The sequence below is a fragment of the Acanthochromis polyacanthus genome, chromosome 23 (genome assembly GCF_021347895.1).
Source record: "Acanthochromis polyacanthus isolate Apoly-LR-REF ecotype Palm Island chromosome 23, KAUST_Apoly_ChrSc, whole genome shotgun sequence".
Taxonomy (NCBI): Eukaryota; Metazoa; Chordata; class Actinopteri; family Pomacentridae; genus Acanthochromis; species Acanthochromis polyacanthus.
The window spans coordinates 5,950,763-5,978,188 of record NC_067135.1 but is presented as its reverse complement, the minus strand read 5'-3'; the positions used below and the strand labels follow the sequence as shown (position 1 = coordinate 5,978,188).

Genomic DNA, 27,426 nt, shown 5'->3' with positions numbered 1-27,426 from the left:
AATGCCAGATGTGATCATAAGTATGTAGTTTTCCCACCTCAGACCACAGGTATTACTCACACAGAGCCATGGGGAGGGGAGGATGTAGAATCAGAGCCCATTTCCAGCTGCAGCAGGCTGCTCCTCTGGTCTCTGCTGGACTTACATGGAGCTGCTGCTGCATCCAAACCCAGCCGCCCTGCTAGCCTACTACCAAACCCGAGCTCTGCTGTTTGTGTTTTTTTTTTTCTTTATCTCTTTAGTGAGGACACGGCCACAATTTTAATCATAAACCTGACCTCGCAAATCCGTCCGCGGCTCCGTGATGTGGCTTGTGCGTGCCACAAATACTACTAATCCCTGGATCCTCTGAGTAGGACCATGATTTCTGGGACGGTGTTGCCAGGGGGAAGGTGGTGCCCGGGACCTGTTGGAAATGACAGCTGAGGAAGGCGGATGGAAGCACGGGGATCACACAAACACTAAACGCAGAAGATAGCGAAGAAAGTCCCTCTCGTCGCCGCGTAAAGGGTGTGTGTTTGTGTATGTGTCCTGTGTTTGGCAGCTTTAGCCCCGGTGGCTAATCATTCCTCTGTGATCCGCTGCTCGTAAGCTAGCCGAGCTGAGTGCATGTGTGTTTGTGTGTGTATCTATTGATTTTTACTGTGTGCGTGTGTGTGTGTGTGTGTGTGGGTTTGTTTGTATGCGAGGATGTAGGGCGCCGCGCTCGTCTTCACCGACCCCATCTGTCACGTTAGCTAGCGAGCTATTTTGATGCGGCTAGTTGGCTAATATTAGCTAATAAAAGAAATTAGCTGAGTCTGGGCGAGGCACAGAGCCGACCTTGTTACCGCAAGTCTACCGAGATGGTGCTAACACAACAGCATGCTTCTCTTGTGAATCGACATGAGGGCTAATTTGTGGTCATTTATGAATTATCTAATTAGCTAGTGTTAACATATGAGACGGCAGGCTGGCTAATTTCCTCGGCTATTAGCTTAGTAGCTAGAAGCCGGGGAGCTGGTCGGCTAATTGACCCAGTTTGATGGGGCAGAGGCCATGTTGGCATTCCTCTCGACTGAGTTTTGTTTACATTACAACTTTTTGGCATGCTACTCCCAGAGCACGCTATTTTACACACAGTTCAACACGCTGAGCAAATATCCACTCGTTCTGTTGTGTATTTGTAGCTGTGTAGCTCACTACTAACTTACTAAGCCTTTGAAAAGTGTTTTCTTGCTATGCAAATGTTAGCACTGTAGCTACAGTACATGCTAACCTGTTGACTCCACCAGGATACAAGGTGGGATAGAAGTCTGTCATGTGACATAAAAAAAAAAACTAGCCTAAGTTGTTTTAAGCGACCTACATTGTTTGCAGGTTTATTTTTGAGACACATGGAGAAGTAGCTGTGGAAAAACTAACCTACTTTACTATAAGGAGTGTTTGCAACAGTAGTCATTACCACCTAAATGTCATCTCACAGTAATTTAATTATTTCCAAGGTAAAAATTAGGGAGCTTGGTCTTATGTCAAATTGGATCTAACAGTTTAGATGCAGTATATTGAAAATGCAGCCTAGAAAATCAGTGCAACAGCACCCAATAAACTTTGTTTTTGATGTCAAATTCAATCCTCCCCACCATTGATAACACCAACGTTGCACACATTTGGAGAGATGTTCTACCTTTCTTCAGAAAGCCTGTTTTTCTTTAGCTGCTCTTTGCTTGAGGTGTTGATTTGTTGTCTTTTTAAAACACCCCAAAGGTGTTCTATTGGATTCAAGTGAGGAGACACTCTTGGCCAGGTCATGGTTTTCGCTTTGTTTCCTCTTCAGACACTCTTGTGTGATTTTGGCAGTGTGTTTTGGATCGTTATCGTGCTGGAATACTCTTCTTCTGCCAAGCTACTGCAGGTTAGGAGTCATCTTGTCAGCCAGTGTTTTGGTATATCCACAGGCGTTCACTGTGCCATCTCGAAATGTCAAGTTCCCCAGCACCTTTTGCACTCGTTTAGCCATCGAGGCTGACATTATACAGTGTGTTTCTCACTGTGTGAGCTCTCACAGAAAGTCTGATTTCCGCTGATAATCCCTGCGCCAAGCCCAAAGCACTTGCAGGTCTGTTTTTAGAGCTAGATTGTGCAAGTAGCACAGCATCATTTTAGGACGACTGCTGCAGCTCTGATTAGTCATAATGTGGCTCATTCTGTACCTGCCGACTGCTGCATCTGTGTTTCCTCTGACGGTCTCTCCCATCTTTCTGTTTGCTTTTCCCTATTTGTGAAGCATCACGATCAGATTTTTCAGTTTATCTGACGGTTCTTTTTGAGCTGCGATGCAGACAAGTCTAAAACACAGCTCATTTAAAACCATGTTCATGCAGGTAGGCTGATTGAAAATGACATTCTTGCAAAATTTTCTTTCAGGGATCACTGATGTATTCACTTTAGCTGTATTGAAATTCTTTTTGGGCTTGCCTTATTAATATGGTCTCTCTGAAGTATTTGTTTTTGATCATACATAAGAGATAATACTCTGCTTATCAATTTAGAAGCAATGCAATTATTTAGAGGTGACTTCTGTTGTATATTGTATGTTATTCAAAGCATCAGTTTCTCTGCAAATGCTCCATAAAGTCTCATGTTTCATCACAAGGCTACTGAAAACAAGGCAGGCATTATTCAGGAGTGAAAACATGAAAGCTCAGCAGCAGCAAATCACTCTCTCAAGATACAGTCTGCCGGAAGACACATCCTGAAAACAGATCAAATGCAGCCCTGTATTTTCTGCTAGGGTGCTACAGGAGCCTTCAGAACCAATAAACATTACTGGCACTGTGACAGCATAATTCATCACTCAGGGGAGCCATTGCCACAGCCATGACAATAGGGCTGTTGTGTTATTACAACCCAGAACATAGACACGGGCCAACCTAAAGTAATTTCTCTTTCCGTTTCCTCGCTCCGCAGGGTTGTGGAGATGGAATCCCTGATGAGTGCGGTGGCTCCGCGCTCCCCGGCCCCCGCCAAGAAGCTGTCGGAGGTGGACTTCCGGTCAGGGGCCACCCTGGAGCAGCTGTCGGCACAGGTGTCCGAGCTGGTCGTCCTGGAGCAGGGCGAATTTGGAGACCAGACCGCCTTAGAGGTCCACACTGCCAAGGACTTCATTTTCAATATGCTCGGTAAAAACGCCATTTTATTAACCCCCAGTGTGAGGGCTGTTGGAGGAAGCGTGGGGAGAAAGTAGGATACTTATCACAGAAAAAGGGTTTGAATGTTTTTTACTTTACCCAGGCTTCACTTTGTGTTCTTATTCACAATAAAATGTTAGTGTGATAAAGAATGCAAAATGTGTATTTTGAGTGTTTGAAGCTAAATATATGTTGAAGTATATAATATTTTTCATTCTAATTTCAACTTGGCGGAAATTTTAATGCAACATGAGCCTCGGGGTGGTAATTATTTATTGCCTGGAGTTAAAGTTACTATGAATTAACTATTAATATACTTAAAGTGGTTGCACAGAAGGTGGAGTTGCATGATTTGAACTCTTGATAGGCAGCTTTACAAACACATTTTTGTTCACATTTTGCTACAAGCACGCAAGCAAGTCTACATGTTATTTTATTTACACAGGGCTTCATGACGGACAGTGCATTGAGCAATTTCTTTTTTTCCAGGAACGCCCTGCCCCACATTCGCATGCTATGAGACACATTGTCACCCGAACTCTGCCCAGTACAATCACAGTCTGATCTGTCGGCTTAGCATGCAGTGAGCTGTGCTGGCGCAACGTTTCATGTGACATGACGATTAAAGCCAGTTTCATACCGATGCTGGCGTATTTCTCTATTGTCATGCTGTTTGTATCAGCTATGTGATCAGTGGGGAGACTTCAGTGCACATTAGTTTATATCAGGAGGCCTTTGGAGGATAATGACACGAGTGAAATGTATGGAAGGAGATTGCTTGATGCACATAGATGCCAAAAGTGAGCCAACATTTGAAGCTGCAGATCTGAAATAGAAGACATCTTTTATGCGCATAACCTCCTCATGGATGCTTGCATCTGCTGTCTCTTTCCCTTTCCTTTTGCCCACACACGCTACATCAGTACAAATGGACATGTCGCAGGATGCTTTGCAAAAGTAGCATTGATTTTTCTTTTATTTCTTGTGTATTTTGCACAAGAGCAGCCTACGCACTTTGTCCGGAGTCACGATAAGTTGCAGCGTTTTGTTCGGCAAAGTTAGAGAATTACAAATATCTAAATTATTTATGCTGAAAAAAGTTGTTTTAGTTGGAGAAAGATTTTAATGTTTACCAATTTCAGAGGCGCACTGCTCTTTTTCATCTATCACCTCCAGCTTTTCCAAAAAACTTCAGGCGCTTTTCCTCACGGCGAAACCTCGTTCGTGCGGATACAGTCGGAGTGCTTTCAGATGCTGCAGCCATTTGGGGTCTGTCATTTTAGGTTTCATCCTACTCTTGAAACTTAATTCTGCAGCTTTGGAGAGGGCATTTTTAATTTGTCACTTCCTGTTAGTAGTGAAATTTAAATTAGGCCAAAGCACGAGATAAATGGGGTGGTTTAATTGGAATGGGACATGGTCGTCTTTTGCAGGGCCCCGTTTTATGACTCCGGTTGGGAGACGGTGACAAAAACAATTAACACTAAAGATGCAGGCTGCGCTGAAGTGATGGACCAGGGAGGAAACGTTTAATTTAATCCAGTAATAGGCACATTATCTCCAGAGATTGATGCTTTGTGACAGTTCATGTGCAGATTTGTTTCTAAATGACACATCGATGCTGTCTTTCGTCTATATGTACTGACTTCCTTGCACAAACTGATCAAATCTTGTTTATTATTGTAAGTTAAAAGTGAAGTTTGTTTGTTTGCCCAATAGGTGGCACTCTCCCCCCTCCCACTGTCCTCTGTCGTCCTCTCGTGTCACTCTCAGCTTGTCCCTGGAAAACGAGCATGCTTAGCCACTGTCTTGAAACCTTTAGGCTGTTCATTCGTCTGTCTTTCTCAATTGATATTTATAAATCTTTGGTTTGTCTTGGCCCTTTCTCTCCCAGAATATGGTACCACCAAGTTTTAGTATTCCTGTCAAATCAGTACCATTTCATTGGCTGACAGGCAGCTCCTCTGAGTTTCAAGGCTTCTCCTCTTCTGCTTTAGCTGAAATAGCTTCACCGAGGGAGAAATCACACAAATCAAAATGGAATCCGAGCCTTCTTCTCTCATTTTATCGTGCCACCACCACATACAGACAGATATTCTTTTCTCTGTCTGAATTTTTATTTTTTTTATAATGTAGCTATTTTTCTGCCTCTTCCTTTCTTCAGGTTTCATTTTTCATGATTCCGGCGCAGAGCCTTCTGCATTCCTCTCTGCTCCCACTCTCTCTTGGTTGAGAACCTCTCAGTAACTTTTTTTTTTTTTATTGAGGCTGCTTTTGCCTGCATAATCACCAATGGTTTGCTGGTATTTTCATACCCCGTGCCTCACCGCCTGCTGTGACAGCTCCAACTATGTGGAAAGGAGAAAAAAGTTTGGCACTTTTAACAGAGGGAGACAGTTTGTGTTCGAGGAATGTAAAGTTAAGTATGAGGTGGTAGCCATGTTAGCGGCTCTACGCCTCTCAAGGCCCTGCAGGCGGATGAAAGGCGGCACTGAAAAGCAAATGTCATCCACAGAGAGGCCTTGTTACAGCATGCTAGAATGCTGCTGCATAGGTGTAGCTGTGCATGTGTGTGGATGCTGAACACGAGTGCCAGCGCCTCTGTTTTTGCCAGGCTTTTATAAAGTTTGCAGAAGGATCCCCACTAGGCTACGCACGCTGTCAGGGAAAAAGGGAAGAGAAAAGAGATTAAACCCGCACCCAGTCCACCCAGTGATTTTCTTCACCGCCTGACAGATCTGAGAAGAGGCGCTTATTTACCCTGCGTTTGAGTAAACACTGTGGCTTGCCTTCAGGCGAGTGCAGTGGGGGCTACTGTATATGTCTTTTGAAAAACAAAAGTCTGATGAAGGCAGAAACGCGTCCACACTGCCGGTGCTTAGGCGTACCCTCAACCTAACTTTTTAGATCTTTAAAGTTTCTCAGACAGCTTGAGAGAGTTTAGTTCAGAGTTCATCTTCCCTCCTGATGCCAGTGAAAATAAATACTTTTGATCCGAGTCTTGAGTGTGCTTCTGCCTCGGCCCAGATTTTGACATTTTTATCAGAAAAAGAACCTGTTGCTCGCTGCGTTTTTTGAAGAATTGCACTACATTTGAGAAAATGAAAAGACGTCATACACCAAATCTTCACTTTTTCCTGCAGTGACCTTCGCTTCTTGCCTTTCCACGGGGCGCCGTTACATCAGCCTCCCTTGTTTGCGGCTATTTTTCACACTTAGATCACTTGACTGCGGGCGCATTTAGCCTTGAATGGTGATAAGTGGAGGTGGTTAGACGGAGAAGGGTGATCAGCACATGAGTTGGTTTTCTTCCACGTCAGAGGAAGAACGACTCAAAAGTTAGCCTTGGGGCTGTGATGAAAAGTGGATGAAATAATCCAAAAATAAATAAAAAGAGAGGAGCTTAATTTTACAGCACTCTCAGTGAGCATTAGCGAGGACACACAAACTTATGGGGCTTTCACAATATAGGCAAAGATGTTCTTCTATATGGAATAATTCTTCTATCTGTAATGTTTTTATTGGGATGCATGGATGACAAAAGGAGTATGTGTTGTCAATGATCTTTCTAAAGACTGTACATTTACATCATTTGAGGACCTTAAACAGCAATTTAATTTAGACGATAAAGGGGATTTCTGGAAGTATTTGCATCTCAGGAGTAGTGTGAAATAGATTTTTAAACCAGAAAGGATAGAGGTAGAGGAGAATGAGGTCCACAAATTTCTACTGACGGTTCTAAACTCATATCCATTTAATTCAATTTACTGCAAGCATCTACTCATATTTGACAATCTGAAACAATTGTATTTTTTATTTTGATGAGCATTATTATCTGACTAATATGCTGCCAGTAGACCAGTCAACAGATAATGCAGTAAACTACATGTCTGAATCATCAAGTTCCTTAATTGCACTCGTATAAAACCCTAAAGCAGCACTTATTGTTTTGGAACATTGCAGCAGTGTCCTGACACAGCCAGAGATATTAAAGCTATAGCTAACTTGGGATAAATGGTTTGAAAAAAATCAGTTTTCCATTGTCTCGTGGTTTGACCCAGTCGGTAAAGGGCTTGCAGTGATTAAGAAAATATGCCCCCTTTTGACCATTTTTCCGCTGTAATTATACAGGAATTACAATAAAAGTACACAAGCTTTGCAAGTGAAAATGCACAAAATTCTGCCATATTTTCTTATCTTTGCTTTTCCCTTTTCTACAGTCGGGCAGCAGCGTCAAAACATCCACAACTCAGTCAAAAAAGGGCATGTTTTTTTTTTTCCCTCTGTGCACTGCATGCTTTAATATCAGGTTCATTTATGTGGTAGTAAATTTCTCCTCCCACACTCATCCGACCTTCCTAAGGCTTCACAAACTTTCACATAATGTGATGCATATTTTGTTTTGGGAGGGAAAAATGAATCCCTCTTGGTTTAAATTCAACCGTCTGAATAGCAGCTTCATCCCCCTGGGAGAGCGTCTCACTCGGCCAGACTCGCTGGATCGATGCTGGGGCTGGCCGGCTTCTCGCTCCAGCCTGTTAACGCTGGTGGGCTTCTGTGTGTCTGAATCACAGCTGGATACTGTTTCCACTGCTGCGAGCTCCTGCCTTAGTGGAGTTCGATGCTCTGATGCTCCAGCTGCAGATTTTTTTTTTTTTTGCAGACGGCTCTGTCTGACTAATTCTCTGCTAATTCCATTTTGGATTTTGGAGCGCCGTCTTCGTCTGGCAGCCAGGCAAGAATCATGGCACTGCAGGCGCAGAGGATGAGTGAAATATTTGTATTTGATTAGTCCGCCTTTTGTTTCTGCTCAGTTTTCATCAGCTCACACACGTCGGAGCCAAACAGCACAGCGCTTTAACAGCCATAAATGATGGTCATTGTTGTTCGCTGACACCTTTTTTTTTTGACGCGGTGCAGCATTAAAATCTCAATAAAGGTGTCAGGGAAAGCGACATCAAAACACAATTCTTTTGATGTGACTTTACCGTAATTCTCAACCTCCGTCATCAGCCGTTTCCTGCCTGTGATTTGAACACGGTAGCGTGTCCTGTGCTGCAGACATCACATCGTATCACTCATTAGGCGTCTTTCATGATCTAATGTGACTTGTTGTGTTCGTCACGTTAACTAAAGAGTGTTTTGACATCGCATGACATTATCTGCCATCCTGCTCATTTTAATAACCCAGGCTGGCATTGTCATTTTTGCTTCCTCATAATCGTGCTTTAAAATATTCCTGAGGCAAAGAGGGAGGAATAATTTCAGTAATGGCTGACAGCTGATAACAATATCTTCTGAGCAGTGAGCAGCTTTCTGAGTAGTTGGAAATCTCTAAAAAGTGTATGTTTGCCTCGCTGTCATTCACAGACAGCACTTTTTAATGCTTACAATGTTGCTCAGAACATTAGAAAACACTGATAATTCTCTATTTATTTCCCATAATTGTGAGCATACTGTTCATATCATCCCCAGATTACTGCTTTCATTAATTTTTACCCTCATTAAAGATTCTGTGTGTATTTAGAAACGGCAGATGTTGCTAGAGCACCAGTATCTCAGACCAAATGGCTCATATTGTAATGTTATCCTTTCAAAGTCAGACATTCGGGCGTTTCCAAATACTGAACTGCATCATGGACAGAGTGGTGAAGTCTACATAAAAAATTCAGATACCATCTCCGTCAGTCAGTGGGTGCAAGATTGAGCAATGCACTGAACTCATTTAGTCCATACCTGTGACGACACGCCATCAGAGACTGCAGGAGGGTGTTAAACTCAAAAAGTATTACATAGAAATCCATGCAAATGTGATCCAAGTAGGCATGTCTGCGCTTTAACTTGATTTTGTGCTTGTTTTAAACTGTAAAATGTGTGTTAATAAGCTTGTAGTGTTCGATTCCTTCGTCTAAGTCAGGCGTGTGACTCTCATTTTAGTTCAGGGGCCACATCCAGCCCAATTTGATCTCAAGTGGACCGAATCAGTAGAATCACAGCATAATAGGCTATAAATAACCACAAATCCTAGTACTTCCTTTGTTTTTGTGCAAAAAAAGGTCAGTTCTGAAAATGTTTACATTTAAAGAATTATCTTTCTCCAAAATATCATGAACAACCTGACATTTCTTAAAGTTCAATTTCAGCAGCGTTATGATTCAGTTTATCATTTGCACATTACAACTTACAGATCACAGAGTGTCTACAAAGACACACAACGTTTAGTCACAACTATCTGGAACTGAATGCTGTAGCATCTTACTTTCTGATAAATATGACAAAAGAGACAAATACAAGACACAAAATGACAAAAAATTAGACACGAAACGACAAGAACTGCGAAAAATGACACTAAACAAAACAAAGAAGGAAGAAAATTAGACAAGTTGCAAAATGACAAAATAGAACAAAAAATTACACAAATGACACAATCAGGACAAAAAAGTAGACAAACAACCAAAACGATACATAAACGACCAATAAAGCAAAACGCAGAATGGCAAAAATAAGACAAGAAACCAAACAACAAAAACATGAGACAAATGACAAGTCAGACAAAAAATGCAACAAAAACAAGGCAAACTATAACAAAAATGAGATGCAAAATGACAAAAGAACAATGTGCAATCTAGTATTTTACTTTATGATCAAAACAACTTGTCATAGTCTCAGAATTATTTCAAATTTATAGTTTTACAAATTTAAAATCTGCCATTAGTGTCTTCTCTGTAATTTTTACACTTTGAGGGCTGGATTGGACCCTCTGGAGGGCCGGTTTTGGCCCGCCTTCCACATGTTTGGCATCTCTGCTGTAGGTATAGAAAAAGATGAGTTTTTGTGGAGATATGCTTGCAAGTTCTAGCTCCTGTGCTTCCCGATTGCTGATAACGGTGCATGTTGGAGACCAGTGCAAATGCAAGGTGATAAGTTAATTACTTATGTAATTAGTTAATGTGAGACTTAATTGATCTCTGCAGAGGATTTGTCACCTCTGTGGCCCCTCTTTAATAGCAATATCAGAAGTCGGGATCGGCTTTTTTTGTGGCTTCTCGAATGATTAGGCCGCCCCGCTGCCCTAAAATGTCGAGCTAAAACTGCAGTGACGCTTTTTTTCCTTCCAGTGATAATTGGCTGTCATTTAGCGGGACGCGGTATCACAGCGTCGCCGGCATCAAAGCAGCAACGAGGAGCTGGAAGACACTGACAGCCTCCCGCATCCCCTCTCTCTGCAGGTGGTTCAGACACACCATGTCTGTCATCACTCCCAGCCCTGTTTCTGGCATTAAACACATTCACACACACACACATGCACAAACACCTGGCTCAGTGATCTGAGACGTCCCCTCCAATCAGATTAAATTGGAACTTCTCCATTCCTCCTCTTCTAAAAGGCCTATTTTCGAGCTAATCTCCCGCCTTGATATGAATTCATAAACAGCGAGGCGGCGGAATGGCTCACCTTTCGGCAGCGGGGTTGTCTTGGATTAATCCTGCTATTAGCGGGCGAGGTGAGGCTGCGAGAAGAGCCGGTTGAAAAGCGCAGATAAGATCCGGTTGAGACTATATTAGTCAGGAGTCATGTGTAACAGATTGAATTGCTCCTTTTTGGAATGAGGCTGCTTTTGTGATTATTTGTATGTCATGCCCCGCTGTCGTATTACAGTTTTATTGTCTTAAAGAACAGAAAGAGGAGAGAGGAGGTGAGCAACAATGAATTTAAATCTCATTTTTACCCAAGGTTGCCTTAAACCTGGAGCACATCATGAAATTATGATTCTGTCACTGCTGCTCAGTCAAAAATCTTGACAATGGAGGATTTTAAAACCATGTTTCGGCAACAAAGGAGGCTAAGCAACACAACAGGGAAAGTAGTGCGTCACAAAGCATGGAGAGACTTGACGAAAAGCTGGGTGATTGTTTGTGAAATATCAAGTTAAAAACCATTTAACCTTGGCAGCTTTGAGGATGAATATGTTTGACTATTGTAATGATTTTTCAGATAAAGTTAGGAAAAGAATAGGTGAACATTTTAGCTCAGCAAAGATCTACAGCAGGAATAAAACTGCTACCAGAGACGCTATCAATAGAGAGACTTGTCTCTGAAATGAAATTGAATATAAATCTATAGGAGAATGATGTCAAAAATGATATGCATGCAAAGTAGAGGCATAACCTTTAAGAGGAAAGGCTTTTTAACCCATATTTTTAAGGAACTTTAGCAGTTTTTTGTATCAGATTTTGCTTGTGTTGCAATTTTTAGGTGACAGAGAGTATTTATCATATGGCTCTCTCCACATTTTGGTAAGTTCATGTCTTTTTATGCCCCAGTGTGGTCATTTTTCATCATTTTGTGGTTGTCTTGGGCCATACTTTGGTCATTTTATGTCTTTATGAGTCCATTTGGCTTTTCATTCTGTTTGTTTTGTATCCTTTTGTGACAGTTTAGCATCTTATTTTGTCATTTTGAGGTCTTTGTGTGACATTTTGATCATTGTACATCTTTTTGCGTCCCAGTTTGGTTGTTTTTCCTCATTTTGTGGTTGTTTTGTGCAGGACTTTGCACATTTTATGTCTTTTTGAGTTCATTTGGCATCACATTTTTGCAGTTTTATCTTCTTTTGTATTAGTTTGATGGCACATTTTGATTGTTTTGCATCATTTCATCTTAGATGTAGAATAACTCAATCTTTTTTCTTTAGGACATTTTTGCCTTTTTTAAAAAACTTTTTTACACAATACCACTACAGACAGACATGAAATTCAAGCAGAGAAAGCAGGGAATGACATACCGTGACTGACATTCAAACTGGAGACTGCTGATGTTATTTGCGTTTAGACTTGAACCACTCGTCTGTTGGGTCACCCTGTTAATTAGTGAGCTGTAGGGGTGCTGCTGGGCACAGAGCTAGGCTCGCTCTTTCTCACTGTTTTCAGACTTCATGCTAACTTGCTGCATGCTATAGCTTCGTATTTGTTGTAGTCGTGACAGACATTAGAGGGAGTATTGATCAACTCATTTATAACTCATGTATTCCCCCAAATATTAAACTAATCCTTTAAGTATTTAGTACATCGTTTAAGACGCAAGCTGCTTTATTGATAGCGTGATGCCGTATTTTGAAGGTTTCAGGGATGTATGCCATATTTCTACACCCAGCAGTTCTCTTTGAACATTCCCTCTTTGAACATGTCATTTTTCATAGCACTAGCAGTCAGTAAAGGTTGAAATAGTGGAGTCCTGCAGGCTATTTGCTCGGGGTGTTCATGCGTACAGACGTTCTGTGACGTTCATACCGACCTCATGCACCTTAAAACCAGCGGTTTCAAGCTGTGAAGATGAGAAACTGCACAGACGTGAGACAGTCAACTTTCTGCTGTTAAAAAAAGCTGTAAAAACTAAATGCATGAAGATGTTATTACTGGCTTTACCTACATCTGAGTTGTTGTTGCAGCCTAGTTTTTCAGAATAGAGTCTCAGTTTCAGACCCCCCCCCCCCCCCCACACACACACACACACACACACACACACACACACACACACCCCAACACCACATAGACTTCATCGGCTTATTTAGAGGAATCCCATTTTCCAGAGAGATTTACGCAGCTATTTTTGGAGTCTATCAAACCAGAGGTGTGTGGCAGAATGTTCTCAGTTTGTTGTGGCTGTGATGAGTGAGGACAACTTTCCCATGCTGCAGCTGTTCTGCTTCGGGGGGCTTTCTTAGCGGTGTCACTTTGTACCGTGGCTTCGTTTTGAAAGCAGGCATATCTGAATGTAAATGTGAGCATTCAGTGTAGACTACACTGTTGTAACTCATTGTAAAACCAACTTCTACACAAAGCGGTGATCAAACTTAAGCACTAAATCATCTCAAACCACACACTGAAATGCCCTGTTTAGTATGTGAGTCCATACTGCACTGATGCAATTCAATCACAGTATAATTTTATAACGTGCTGATGTGTTCAGTCGTTGACGAACTCCCATGATAGATGACAGTGACAAAATGGAGCTCTTGTATAAATAAATGATGTATTGATTTTGAAATCATAGTAAATTAGTTTTGAAAAAAATGACATTTTCATTATATTAATTCTTACTTGCAGGCAGCGGATTGACTAACATGGGGTGGCCTTGCCTGCTGATTATAACAGAGGAAAACCCTGCTACATGTGATATATATTTATATATGTATGTGTTTGGATAACATTTCACCTCAAGCTCTTCAATCATAGTTGAAGTGTGCTGCTGCTTTTCCACTTTTTTGCTTTTAATCTCAAGGATACTTGATAGTTTTGCTTCTCAAAAGCAAATATGTATGTTGGTAGAATAGCTTGTCCTTGAATCAGGCTGGAAGACCTATTGTATTGCGTGGGCATTATGATGTGCAAATGTCACATTGCCAGAAGTGTGATGTGCAATAAGGCAAAGTAAATCAAACATGTCCTCTTTCTACTTTATGCTGCTTTTTGCAAAAAGAGACGGTGCACAGTTCTTATTTTCAACAGCTAATCTGCACAAGAAGCCTGATAGAATGTAATTTACTGCAATGTAAAAAAAATTAGACAGTTGAAAAAAAATCTATTTATACAAATGTTTTTAATATGCTATATTCATCAAAAACATCTCATGTAGATGAAATCCCTTAATTTCAGCTCCCTTTTTCACTCGTTTTAAAGTAAATTTGGGTCCCACGCCTAGCTTCATCTCTGTTCTGCAGTAACTGAGTGGAGACTGGCGGCTTCTCTGCGTACGCCTGCTTAGCTAACTTCTACAGCATCCTGCTTTTGAGGTATTTGGGGAACATCAGTAAATTGTAGCAGATGTTCAAGTGAGGCATTTTGGGTACGTATTTATTTACAGTTGCGTTCATAAGTTTACATACCCTGGCAAAATTTGTGAAATACTGTCGGGGGTTTTTTTTGTTTTGTTTTTAGCAACACAGTGAAATTCCTGTAGTTTTCTGAAAGTTTAATGCAGAACAAAGTTGAGTGTGTTTGTGGTAATCATAGTTTTCTAGTCATTATGATGATTTATTGATGTTAAAATCAGACATTCATTTTTCTCTTTCTAAAGACTCTACCAACAGCATGATTGCTCTTTGATTGCACCACACACACATTTATTTTTTTCCAGAGGGCATGCATTTTTGTATTTATTTGACAGTGACAGTAGAGACAGACACAGCATGTGGGGAAAGCGAGCAGGGGAATGACATGAAGCACAGCAGACTTGCTGCTATTGGGATGCACGATTTTTAACCTTGAGCAGTCCTTTCATGATGTAACTGTGAGCAGGTAGCATCATGTGAAACCCTTATACGTATTTAATCTGATGCATAAAAGTAGAAGATTTGCCCATATGCACATGCCTTCTTCTAACCAATATCAGAATTAAAATAAGAATACAATGCATGCTAAGCCTTTATCTGTTAAATTGGAAGTACTGGAAGGAGGTAGGTATTCCTGTTGCCACATGCTGAGACAGATGGAGAAACCAATAGCCATCAAATGGTCGTTTCACAGACGGAGAACTGGGTCTAGTCTAGAAATAGCTCTCAACCAAAAAACTTCCCTCTAATGGAAATCTACATTCAAAGACATTTCTTATAGGATTAGGTTTAATCCGTGGCTGTGAAACCAGCCTAGACTGTCTCCATTCCAGCTCTATTCTCAGACTGTGTGCATCTATAGGCGCATGCGATGGAGTGTGTTCATGCGTGCCCTCACGTGCACGCTCGTGCTTGTTGGCGGATGCCCCACGAAGCAGCACGCAACTGTCGATTTGAGAGTTTGTATCAAAAGTAAATTGTGTTCTTTGGAACAACCTCAAACTTGGTGCAGCCGGTGTGGAGACTGAAGAGGCCTCGCTAATTGATCCAGTTTCTCCTCCGCGCTCCCCTCTCCAACTGAAACTAGAGAGATAAGATGCTCTTTATTCTCTTTTTCGTCACTCTCTTCCTCTTCCTCGCTTATTTGACTCAATTTATCAGTGGCAGATAAAACCAAACAACTCAGAGGAGACGAGGCTTCGAGCTCGCTGCCCTTTGGCTGGCATCTGATCTGCTCCTCCCACTGACACTGTCTTTTCCCCCTTTCCTTCCCTTTCATCTGCCCATTCACCATTTCCACCCTTTCTCCCTCTTTCCAGCTGAGCAGATTTTAAGTTGCGATAATCAGCTGGTCATGCTTGGTTACGCAAGTCGCATGCAGAAACACTCACTTCAGACAGAGGACATATGAGTTAAGTGTGATGCACTTCTTGCAACTTCTGAAGGCGCACCAAATCTGCCTGCAGTAAAGAAATCTGTCATGTTGAATTTCTTGAATTTTACATTTTATATTTACCAAAACAATTCATTATTTACAAATTAGGCTTGTTGGTTCTTTCACTTTACTTCACCGATGAAATTTGTTCTTTAATGACCTAATACACATACATTTACATACATTTCTATTCTATTAAGATCTTGCAGACCTTTTTTAATGAGGAAAGGCAGCAAGGACATGTAGCACTTTAAAAGTTAATATCAGAAATAGTAGTTTAGACTTTTAAAATGTTAAATCCAGTTCAGACATGACAGAAACAAAGAGTGACTGATAGATATGTAGGTAAAATAGACTGCATTCCAATTAAATGACTTGAAAATGCTGTAAGCCAGAGTATTAACATTGAATTCATATCAGGGCTAAAGGTTTGTTGAAAAGGGAGTTGTGAGGTTCTTCATAAGTCCAACTTTTTAAAAACATTTTCATCTACTGTGCCAGCCTTAAAAGCTCTATTTAGTTAAATTCATAGTGAGCTGAAAAACTGAATAAAACATGTATTCGTATCTCAAACCACAGAATTAACAAAGACATTATAATCGCTGCCTCATGTTTGATGTTCATTATTTTTATTCGCTTGATATATTGTTTTATTCCTAGGTCCTAACAAGTGCCACCAATCAGCAGGTTGCTCTCTGCTGCAGAAACTTTACACTGCTGTGAGCGTAATTGAATTCGACCTGGGCTGCTCAAGGACGGTCAGAGACTTGTCCTGAAGTTACTCAGGCATTGTGTTGGTTGTAAGCTTCAGATTATTGTCATGCTAAACAGGGAAAACTCTCTCAGGTCTCTGCACTCTGAATCAAGTTTTTCTGTTTGTCTGTCTTTGGATGGATTCATCTGACCTCCAGTTCTGACCAGTCTCTCTGTCCTTGCTGCTAAGAATCCCCCCCATAGCATGATGCTGCCGCCACCATGCCTCACCGTAGGGATGGCATTAGTCAGGTGATGAGCAATGGCTGCTGTTCACCAGACATAGTGCTTCTGCCAAGGTTGATTTTTGTCTCAACAGACCAGAAGATCTTTATTTTCATGTTCTGAGTCCTTCAAATGGGTTGACGTACGCCTGAGATGGTCATTTTTGGTCTTCAGGTAATGTTATTTTCTCACTGTGTCACATTATTTACAGCACATAAGACAGTTCTCATATTAGTTCAGATCTTCATTGAGTTATCCACCTAAAATGAGTATCATTTATGTAGAGAGTGAAACATTTCTTTAAATTTTGATGCTGGTGTTGGCAGGAACTCCTGCAGATGTCCTGGGAAGGCTGAGGGAGGCTGAAGATCCAGAGGAACAGCGGTGTTCTGGGTACAGGCCAATGGGAGCTCCAGTTTTTATGACTGAACTGCACCAGTCTAGTCAGAAAATGAATGGAGCTTGTAGACTGAGATGAACCCATTCTGCTGAGAAATGGGAAGATCCAAAGACGAGCTGTCACACGCTCCTGCCTTTCCTTCTTCTCACAGACGTCTCCCCCTGTGGTGGTGTCAAATGAGGCTTTTTCTTTTTAGTCCTTTTCAAAGCAAAACACCAGAGAGATCCTCGTCAGCACATTCGACTTTGACTTCCACTTTAGTTCATTTTCAATCTCTGGATGTTTTCCTTCCTGTTTCCCACCTACTTTTCTATATTTAATCTGTCTGCACTACCTTTTTCATGTGAAAATGTAACAAACAAAGGGGTGGGGTAGCTGCTGTATCACGGGTAATTTCTTATTTACTTGACATGGATTCTGTAGGTACTACTCGTGAAGATTAATATCGGTTTTATCACTTTTTAAAGAATCTGCTTCTGTTTATACCAGTTTGAATGAATGTTTTATTTTTCCATTTGTCTTTTTTCACACGCATGCCTCAACATTTGTTAATTTGTTTGTTGAAAGGATCCCCGTTAGCTGAATGCCATGGCAGCCAGCTAATCATCCTGAGGCCCAAACATGAAAACACCACATGGCATCCTGCCACCAAGGTTGTGTGTCCATGTAACAGGATGAGATGGATCATGTTAGGAGCTTTGTGCCCCCAGCCATAGCCTGCTGGCTTGGTCTGATGCCCCCGTTTCAGCTTTCTGCAGCCGCTTAGCTGCCCTGGGGGGATAAACAGTCAGGCTCAGGCTCTAACCGTCTCCCCTGTGAAGGGTTTTGAAGTGTCCATGCTGTACCTTTGACCTATAGTAGCTAGCAGTTAGCTCTGGTCCAGCAGAGGTTTGGCTGTAACATTAAAACCTTTCTCAGTTGCTCTTTTAAGCTGGCAAAACATAATTTACTTGACTCCAGGACTGCAGCTCCCCTGGGCCCAGAGTCTGCGAAGTATACAACACAGCTAAGCAGCCATAAAGGGATTTGGAGGCTCGAATTTCTCTCGTATAAACTGTTCAGATAGCAGAGTGAGGAATGCTTTTTAGCACTCTCGGACATGATGGTGCAGCCAGGCCAAAAATATGATGAGAATATAATAAGATAATCATTTGATTGCTCGCATTTCTTGCTTCGTCCAACTTCCTTTTAGAGATGTTCTCAAATCTTGGCGATAAACTAATCAAACTACTAAAACGTGGGCCAATTTCTATGTATCCTTGAAGCCATTTCATTCTGCTCGCTTCCCGTGGATGTGTAATAGGAGAATTCTGAATGTTAACGCAGTAGTTTGCTTTGTGTTTGTGCAGAGTGTAAGGTAACTGAATGGAGGCATCGGCTGAGCACACATGTAGCCGCTAAAATAAGCCCTGCTGTCTAGTATGGTGGTCACCGTGTGTGGGGAGCTGTTAATTTCACACTCTCTCTTTTGTCAATATTACTGCAGCTCACGCTCATAAATATATGCAGTACCTCTGGAGTCAGAAATTTTCCAGGCTCACTGACTTGTAGACCTGCTGTTTTCTGTTGCCAGAGCTGGTGTCCACACTCCAGCTTGTCTGTGCATCTGAATAGGAAATGCATTTTAATGTGCGTATGTATCTGAGCGAGAGAGAACCCCTTTCAGCTCATTGCTTCTCACATCAGTTCTGCTGGCAGAAACGCACTTCCACACATACAAATGACTGCGAATGTGAATTTTGCTGAGTGTGATTGATTTCATGCATTTCCCCTCATCCCTCAACCCTTTCCAGGCTTGGTCCAGAAGGTGGACCAGCGCCTCCCAGTGGCCAACGAGTACCTGCTGCTATCAGGCGGGGCCCGAGAGGGCGTCCTGGACCTCAACCCGGAGGACCTGGGGGACTACGCCAAAGGGGCCGACTTTGACCTGGACTTCACCCTGCTGGTGCCGGCGCTGAAGCTCCACGACCGCAACCAGCCGGTCACCCTGGATATGAGGCACTCACCGCCCTGTCACTCATGGCTCAGCCTTCGCCTCTGCGACTCCAACATCCTGTCCCGCTGGAGCATCTGCTGCCAGGAGGAGAACGGCCTTCCCGCTGAGGAAGACGAGGAGGAAGAGGGGGAAATGGGTGAGTGGGAAAAAGTCGGATAATTCCTGCAAGGACAGAGGAAGAGCAGGGAAGGAGGAATTGGTAATGAAGAAAAGGGGGGAACAAAAGGTGAATGGATGACGCAAGAGGGGAAATAAGAGCAGCAAGGATAGTGAGTAAAGTAAGGCAGGGATTGAAAGGTGGATGTGAATATACAATAGGAAGATGAAGTGAAGATGGAGGACGAGTGGAGTAAACAATGATGGAGGTAGTGTAGCGGTGCAGAGTGGAGGGAACGGGAGCTGATTGAATTTTGTCCATGTTTCACTCAGATAATTTGATGCATGATGTTTTGATGCAATTTTGCTTGGTGAGCTGCAGCCGATAGAACTCCTGAGATGGGCGAAGCGAGAAAAGCCTGCCAAGGAAATAAACACTGAAACATTTATGAGAATAGCTCGACAATCGAAAGTTCAACAGTACATGGCAGTTTCCAGGTCACACCGCGGCATCAATCTGCCACACGTTTAGTGTGAAACTTCAGAGATGAGGAAAAATAATGACACTTATTGATGTGAAACTCTTGATTCTGAGCAATTTGGGAAAGACATTGCCAGCATTTACCGGATATCACAACATTTCCCACAGGATGTTTTGGTGGCAGGACGGGGGCGGGGGGGGTTTAGTCAGACTTAGTTTATGGCATAGATCACAGCAAAACTCCACCAGAAGGTTAAAAAGAGGGCAAAGGCGACACAAGTTTGAACAGCATCTATTTTGTCTTTGGGAATAAAAAGCATACTAGATGGATTTTGACTGATGCTTCGAAGCATTGACTTTCATTGGGCAGCCCACCAGCATTCATGGATCGATCTGAGCACACTCCAAGCTACCGAGAAATGTGAAACAACATCCCAGTCAATTTTATGTTCTTTATAGTCATACCTGCATCAGATCGGCTTCTTCACCTGCACCTCACCATTGATTTCCACAGTTTTCAGTGTGGTTTTTAAGAAATTATTCATATAAAACTCGACTTAACCAGCGGAAAAAAAAAAAAATTCCTATATGTAAAATAAAAAAAATGTAAAGTTACATTGGAGACTTTTCAACCTTATTGTGCCTGGGGTGCTTTCTCTAAAAGTCACTTGGAGTATATGAATATGTGAGTATCATTTAAAGTTTTGTACCACAGATTCTCACAAGTAGAAAATACAGAATAATGGAGTATTCTCCCAGGTCTTGATTGTAGCATCTCTGCTCTCTGTGGCTGTGCAAAATCAAATAAATTGGCGTCAAGGGACGGATTCATGCTTTCTCTATGTGCCGTCCCTGCTCAGGTAAAGCCTCCATCCCCACCCTGAACTCCCCCCAGTCTCTGGACGGGTGCTACTTCTCTCCCTCCCTGGTGACGGACTGGTTCTGGGGGGTTGTTAGCGAGGCCGTGGAGGAGCTGAGACGCAGCCCCCAGAGAGGCATCCCCACCCCTGAGCGGCTGGAGAGGAACGGACCCCTCACCACCATCATCCTTCAGGTACAGATTAGGTGCTCCTTCCCGCGCTGTAGAGATGACAAACTGAAGCGAGCTCGACTCATTATGTCTGAATCAATAAAGAACATCAGGCTGCTTAACTTTGGAGCTGTGTTGGAAAATCGCTCATTTTAAGAGGACATTTGCGGTGTGGAATCAATATTGCAGGAGGTTGCAGTCAGATGTTAAAATAATTTCTCAAGCAATCTTCCCGCAGCACTGTCTGAAATGACGGACTGAGCCGGTGATATTCTAATATTCCTGCAGGCTGGCTCTAGCCGGGTGCTGTACGACCTGCTGCCTGTGGTGTCGTTTCGGGGCTGGCCTGCTGTGGCCCAAGGCTGGCTGACTGCCAACCACTTCTGGGATGGTAAAATCACAGAGGAGGAGGCCATATCTGGCTTCTATCTGCTGCCCTGCTGCTCTCCGCTGGGTGGTCGGCCAGACAGAGAATGGAGGCTGGCGTTCTCTCGCAGCGAGGTGAAGGGGGTTGTTACTGTAGTTTTTCTTTGGTCCGATGCAATTTTTCTGTCTTTCCGTGTCCCATGTGCTTTCTCTGTATCTTGAGTGTTTAGGTTAATCCACCTCCTGCTTAACTCATTAGTGTTTCTCCCCTTACCAGGTTCAGCTGAAGAAGTGCATCCCCTTCCCCATGGCTCAGGCTTTCCAAGCAGCCAAGGCGGTTCTGTCTCGCATCCTGGCTCGTCCCCGTACCGGCCTCAGCCTCTACCACCTGCGTACGCTTCTCTTCTGGGCCTGCGACCGCCTCCCTGCCGCCTACCTGTCCTGCCCCGACGCCGACACCCCCGGCCGCCTCCTCCTGGGTCTCCTGGATGACCTAGCCCATTGCATCTTGGGTAAAAACTGTCCAAATTACTTCCTTCCCCAGTGCAACATGTTGGAGCACCTGACCGACAGCCAGGCGCTGCTGGTCGCCAGGAAGCTGGCCCACGTGCGCTCTGATCCCAGCGAGCACCTCCGGGCGGCTCTGGACCAGGCGCAGCAGGCGGGCCAGCTGAAGAAGGAGCTGACGGCTGGCACTAACGGCCACAGCTCCCCCGGGCATCACCCAGCCAACGGCATCATCTCGCCTTCGGAGGACAAGCTGGCGCAGCGGCTGCAGCAGCTGGTCACAGAGAACCCTGGGAAATCCATATCCGTCTTCCTGAACCCCGACGATGTCACCAGGCCGCACTTCCGCATCGACGACAAGTTTTACTGACGCGCTGCAGAGACGATGCGGAAATGCGTTTTCGGCCGACAAGCACACTCTGAAAATGTTCTGAGACGTCACATCAGAGCATAGGGACACTAAGAATCAGGCGGGTGTTTTCCTGAAACTGCACACACTCCTCTTGTTGACCATCCTGAGGCTGAACGAGAACAATGCAATGAAGCCTTGCTGCTCAACCGACTCTCCAAACCAAAAAAAAACACCACGCGTTTCCTACTACTGACAAACGACGTCCAGTTTGTCGGACATCGCGTAACAGACATGATGTCACCAAGCTGTTGCCACGGAGACGGCCCTCTCCTTACGAGCTGGCCTTAACGAGACTCATCAGCTGGTGCTACAAGGGCCGGCTTTAGTCATGTAAAATATGTCACAGAGAGCGTGTGTGTGCGTGTGTGTATATTCGCCTAAGGGTTTCACACATTACTTACACTTCTAAAGACAGTGGGAGAAAAGCTCCTTGATTGCTGCATTTCTCCCCTCTTTATTTCAGATCAGAGTGGGCGATGGCTGAATTAGAAAGGAAAAACTAGGTGTGGCTGATGTAACTGAATGTAATGTTGTGAGGAGAACTGCCGAGTCTTTGAACAAAGAATCTCTTTTCTCTTTCAACTACATTTTAGTCCCCCCTCCTTTTTTTTTTTTCACACTCGCGCCTCGATTTATGGCGTCTTTTTCTCTTCTATTTTTTTAATCTTTCTCAGGTACGCACAACCTCTTCTGATGTATATGATTCCCTTTTAAAGTCTTTAACGACATTTCCCGTCGCTTACGTTTCATGGGGTATCGGAATGTACCAAAGAGCTGCGTCGGGGCAGGTTTGCAAAGAGAAAAAAATCAATTTTGCGCATCCCTCTGCATCTAATTTTCAACCAACTTTATGGATCTACTACTGAGTCACGATGACATTGTTAATTTACCTTTTTTTTCTTTAAAGGTCTCGGTCACACCAGCATGCAAAGTGGATGCATTTAGCTGCAAAATCCAACTGAATCAAGGTAATAAATGGATTTTAGCTTGAGGTGAAATAAATAGTGCAAAGCATATGTCAACTTTGTGAACTTTGAGAAGCTTTTGTAGCTCAAAAGCCGTGTTGCACCGTTTGATTTCACCCTCAGTTGGAGTGAAAACTGCACTTATGATTTAGGAGTCTTTGGCTAGCTGTTCTCAACATTTACCATCTGAGATTCAAATGTTTGATTTAACATTTTGATAACCAGAATTTTTATTCAAGATATTTATAAGGATATTCTGACAGGTCAAAATGACGACATCTCAGATATCATTATGGCTACTCTGAATTGTTTCTGTTAGAAACAGAAAGCATTTGAACAGTGTTAGGGGAAGCAATAGGTCTGAGTTTTGAACAGACAGATTTCCAGTTTGAGATATCTGCATCATTGTGACGAGCTTAAACTTAATTTAAGAAATCCTGATAAGGAAAATGTAGATATTTTGAATTTCAGAGAATTAAAGATATCTTTAGGTAGCATTTTGATGAGTCAGAATTAAATTGTACATATCTTAAACAGTCAGATTTCAGTAGCAGGTATCTGTAATGTGAACTGTAGATATCTGCATCAGAACTGGTTTTAATAACAAACCCTGTACACACAAGTGATGTCATTTTTCCAAGGAAGAATGACCATGAAAGTATCTGGAATGCTTTGAGGAGGACTTCAGTCATATCTGCAGTATGTATACACATATATACATCCAGTCTAGCTATTAAAAGTTAAAACTGCTTGCCGTAGGAATCGGTAGCTAAAATATTGAACAAACCGTGACCTTCTTAACTTCTTGGCAACCAACCCGTAGTGTGTGCCCAGAGCTGCAACAATTAGTCGATTCATTCATTTGTTTAATCAGAAAACTAAGTATCGACTGTATTTCATAAGCAACGGAATGCTTCAAACCCTTTTCAAACTAAAACTCATATTCTATTGTTGTGTTTTCTCAAAATACAAATGAACACAACTTTCTGGGTTTTAAGCAGCTGGTTGCATAAAACAACTTGAAGATGTCCCTTCAGGCTCTGATTTTTCACCTTTATAAAGAAAATACTGCATTTTAAACGAATAAATGACTATTAAACTTTCCCCGTTGATTAATTCCAATAAGTCAATAACTTTCTGTATTAGAACTTTTCTAAAAAGAAATGTTTAACTACTCAAATAAAGTCTTGTATATCTAAAAAACAGCTTTCTGCAACAGAAATCTGAACTTTGGATGAAGCCGGCTTCAAAATTTGATTTTATTGACATGTATGAGTCAAAGATTTTTCCAGATGGGATGTAGGACGTCTGTTTATCACTCCACGAATCAGAAAATACCATCAGCAGACGAAAAAGCTCAATTTTTTTGACATCTTTTTAGGAATGAAATGTTCTGTAAGTCAGGCTGTGATTGATATATGAACAAACCCCCTCAGCAAAAACCTTCAAAACAGTGACAGGAGAGAAAGTGGAAAGTTTATAAGTACTACTAAAGTGGAGGTTTCTGTTTCAGAGCAGGAGAAAAGCTCATTGTGAGAAAGGTCTTTTAAAATACGCATTCAAATTGAAATTTTCAGTCAGAAACAGACAAAGGGAAGTTATTGGTGTTTTTTTTGACTCATCTGAAAGAACTTATTAATTGTAGAAAATCTCAAAACTGGAAAACGAATTAAGAAAAGATTTTTCACCTGCAGTGTCTCACCTTAAAGACAGAATGATTAACTGATTGGTTAGTTGCAGTCCTATCTGAACATCTCTTATGTAGACATGGTTTTATTTTCCACTTTGCGGTGTGACCGAGCCTTAATGTTAGAAAGAGGCACGAGGAGGGTTAAAGAATTAAATCGGTTAATATTAAGAGGAAATAATGGTTTTCTGCTATATTGTTGGTGTTGTTACAGCCACTGAGAAACCTTTTTTTGATTTACGTTCAACCTACCTGAGCAGACATTTTGCTCCCTGATGTTTGGAGTGTTAGGATAGAAAACCAGTGTATGGAGTTACGTACGTGGCGTATCAGCTGCTCTAAGAGGTGTGGACTGAACTACAAAGCTGTACTCGGTAGCTCTAGTGCTACAAAACGACCCACAAAGCTCCGAGTACGTCTCCCTGCTTTGTTGCACATCGTCCAAGCACGTTTATTCACTTTCAGTTGGAGAAACTTACAGTTTATCGTCTCTCGTTCGATTTGTTTTTTTGCAGCTTCTGACTTGACTGATTCCGATAATTGTCCCCTGCCTCCTCTGCTTGGCTGGTCTTTTTTAATGAGCTTCATGTGCTTGTATATGCGCAGCAGGATGCACCTCCACACACAGATGCTGTCCATTGAATTACGCCCTCAGCGGGTTTATCGACAGGGGGACGCAGGGTTAGAGGGAGGATGGATGGAGGTAGACGAACACTCCTCTCATTCTTTGATTTCAGAAGATTTTTCTTTTAGTACCAGGGGCTCCAGAGCCAGAAAAAGCTCTCGGATCTCGGTACATTGTGTTTACACTGCTGATTTGATTACGAGCTGCACAGCCGGTAAAAACGCCGTCGCAGAAGCAACAAGACAAGCTGCAATTTTCTCACTTCCAGTTACGTTAATTTATCGCGAGCTCCTTCTCGTTTTACTTAAATGAATTTGACACTATCTGCGAACAAACTAATTGGTAAACTTAAATTAGTTTACCCAGTACTACAATGCTGCTTCCAATGTTGAGAAACAAAAGCACACGGTCAGGGTACAGGTGGAATGTTCGGACAGGTGTGTGAGCGCTTCGGGGTCTTGTGTTTTCATATCCGGGTCTACAGATATCATGTGCTTACTACTGAATGAGTTTTTTTACAGCGTCTGTCTGCCTTGCGTGCGTGTGTGTGTTTGTGTGTGTGAAGACTGAGGTAAACCAAAGTGTGTTGTTGAGGCGGTACAGAATGTCTAAGCAGGGTTGCGTATTCAGCTGCCAGGTGTAACAGGATTGTGTGTTTTCAGCACTTTTTTTCCCACCAAAATGGTCCCGATTCTTGCAACCTCAAGCAAGATTCCATAAAGAAAATCACAGCATTTATTTATTGAAGTCTAAGAGGTACTTTCTCGTCGCCCTCTTTCATGTTTGACTGAGTTGAAAATGTCTCACTTTGTACCTTAACAGGCCTAGGTAGAGATTACTAGACACCGGAAACAATCAGTGTTTTTCCCTGAATTGTACACATGAAATCTTTCATGGAGAGTTATCAGATCTTGTATTTTACGATAGTGTCTAGATATGCAATCAAGGCCCCCCCCCGTATGGAAAAGGCCTGTCGTCTAATTGTAATCCAGTGTAGATTTACTGTCGTGGTAAACGGGGGGGGGGGGGGATTGCATGAAGCACAGATGACACTCCCAAACATCAATTCTGTGCTTTTCTGTTTGTATTCAGTAATTTTTTTTAAATTTCAGTCACTTTTGATGCTTCTGTTGTGACTAAATATAATGAATGTATCCACCTTATCTCTCCAATCGTTCCCTACTTGAAAACACAGTCAAATCTGACGTTTCACTGCTATCTTCCCAGATGTACTCTGCTCTGCGCCGAGATAAACATCTGTACTGAATCACTCCACAGTTTTGAGAAATTGAGTTTCATATCTCTTTGATTACTTGAGTGCGAATTACTTTCTCTCTGCGACTACATACTTGATTTGCTGTATTTATTACTGTTTATTTTAAGGGGGTTTACACTGATCGATCTTCGAGCTTTAGCATGAAATAAATCACTCCATTTGAAACCCGGTTATGTGTCAAACGGCTTTCATTTCTTCTGAATCTGTGAATCCTGCCTGAGAGTGGCCGACAGGGAGGATTTAATTTCAGCTGCAACACAGGTTTAGGCCAACAGAGGGTGCTACAGGACAGGGTTTGCAGTCAGAGGGCTTCACCGGAAACTGATCTTCTCTGTCCAGCTGTTGGAGATGCACATGCTGTCAATATTAGTGCAACAATATAGGCAATCTGTGTTAAATGACGCTTAAAATGACTTTTTTTTTTAAATAAAATGTTGAACTTACATATAAACCTCAGATAAATCACTTCATTAACTCACTCTGTGGCTTCATAAACACAAATAATGGGATCAGGGTTAAGGTCTTCTCTTTTTATAATCTACAAAGGTCAAAAGGTCAGGTTTGGGGTCAAAGCTTAAAGTCACACTTTCAATGTTGATTTAATCTCTAAAATGCCATCTCTTTCTATCAAACTTATATATTTAGAAGTTTTTTTTCCATGCAAATATTTTCGACATTCCTTAAGATGTGCATCTTGAAAGCTGCTGCCTTTTTGTCCACTTATTTCTCTGAACTCGCTGCAGCTCAAGCACACAAAACTGATTGATTCTGACACACATGGTTCCTTTGGTTTGTTACGTTTGACACCTTGGATGTCTGACTCTTGGTTTTTGAAACTGTTGCTACAGATTTGCTCATGATGTGTCTCCCAGTACAAAAAAAACTCTACATGGTTATGTTAATGAGGTAAAACAATTTGGTTTTCAGAAGCAAAGACAGTACTGAAAGCCCATAAATCTGCATTCTCTCTAACAGCCAGCAGGGGGCGACTCCTCCAGCAGCAAAAAGAAGTCACATTTGTTAGAAATCTATGATAAATGACTTCACTTCTTTCTTGATCTGTTACCTCTGTAAACGTTTTCCTGATGAGATTATGGTCTTAGTTGCTAGTTTTATGAGTCGTTGTACAGCATCATGTTCATTTCGTAAATAATGGTCCCATTTATGGTA

General features: G+C 42.2%; 1 protein-coding gene across 2 annotated transcripts; it reads left to right on the top strand.

The window, feature by feature from the left end:
* The first annotated feature begins 93 nt into the window (after window positions 1–93).
* On the top strand, window positions 94–26,425 carry tmem102 (transmembrane protein 102). 2 transcript variants are annotated; one of them, XM_022204779.2, is made up of 6 exons: window positions 94–510; window positions 2,950–3,161; window positions 18,609–18,947; window positions 20,249–20,442; window positions 20,707–20,919; window positions 21,062–26,425. In XM_022204779.2, the coding sequence occupies exons 2-6, from the start codon at window positions 2,960–2,962 to the stop codon at window positions 21,659–21,661; spliced, it is 1,548 nt and encodes a 515-aa protein (XP_022060471.1). In that variant the 5' UTR covers window positions 94–510; window positions 2,950–2,959; the 3' UTR covers window positions 21,662–26,425. The 2 variants fall into 2 exon arrangements, with proteins under 2 accessions (XP_022060471.1, XP_051799850.1); XM_051943890.1 differs by lacking the exon at window positions 94–510 and adding an exon at window positions 699–1,894.
* The last annotated feature ends 1,001 nt before the right edge of the window (window positions 26,426–27,426 follow it).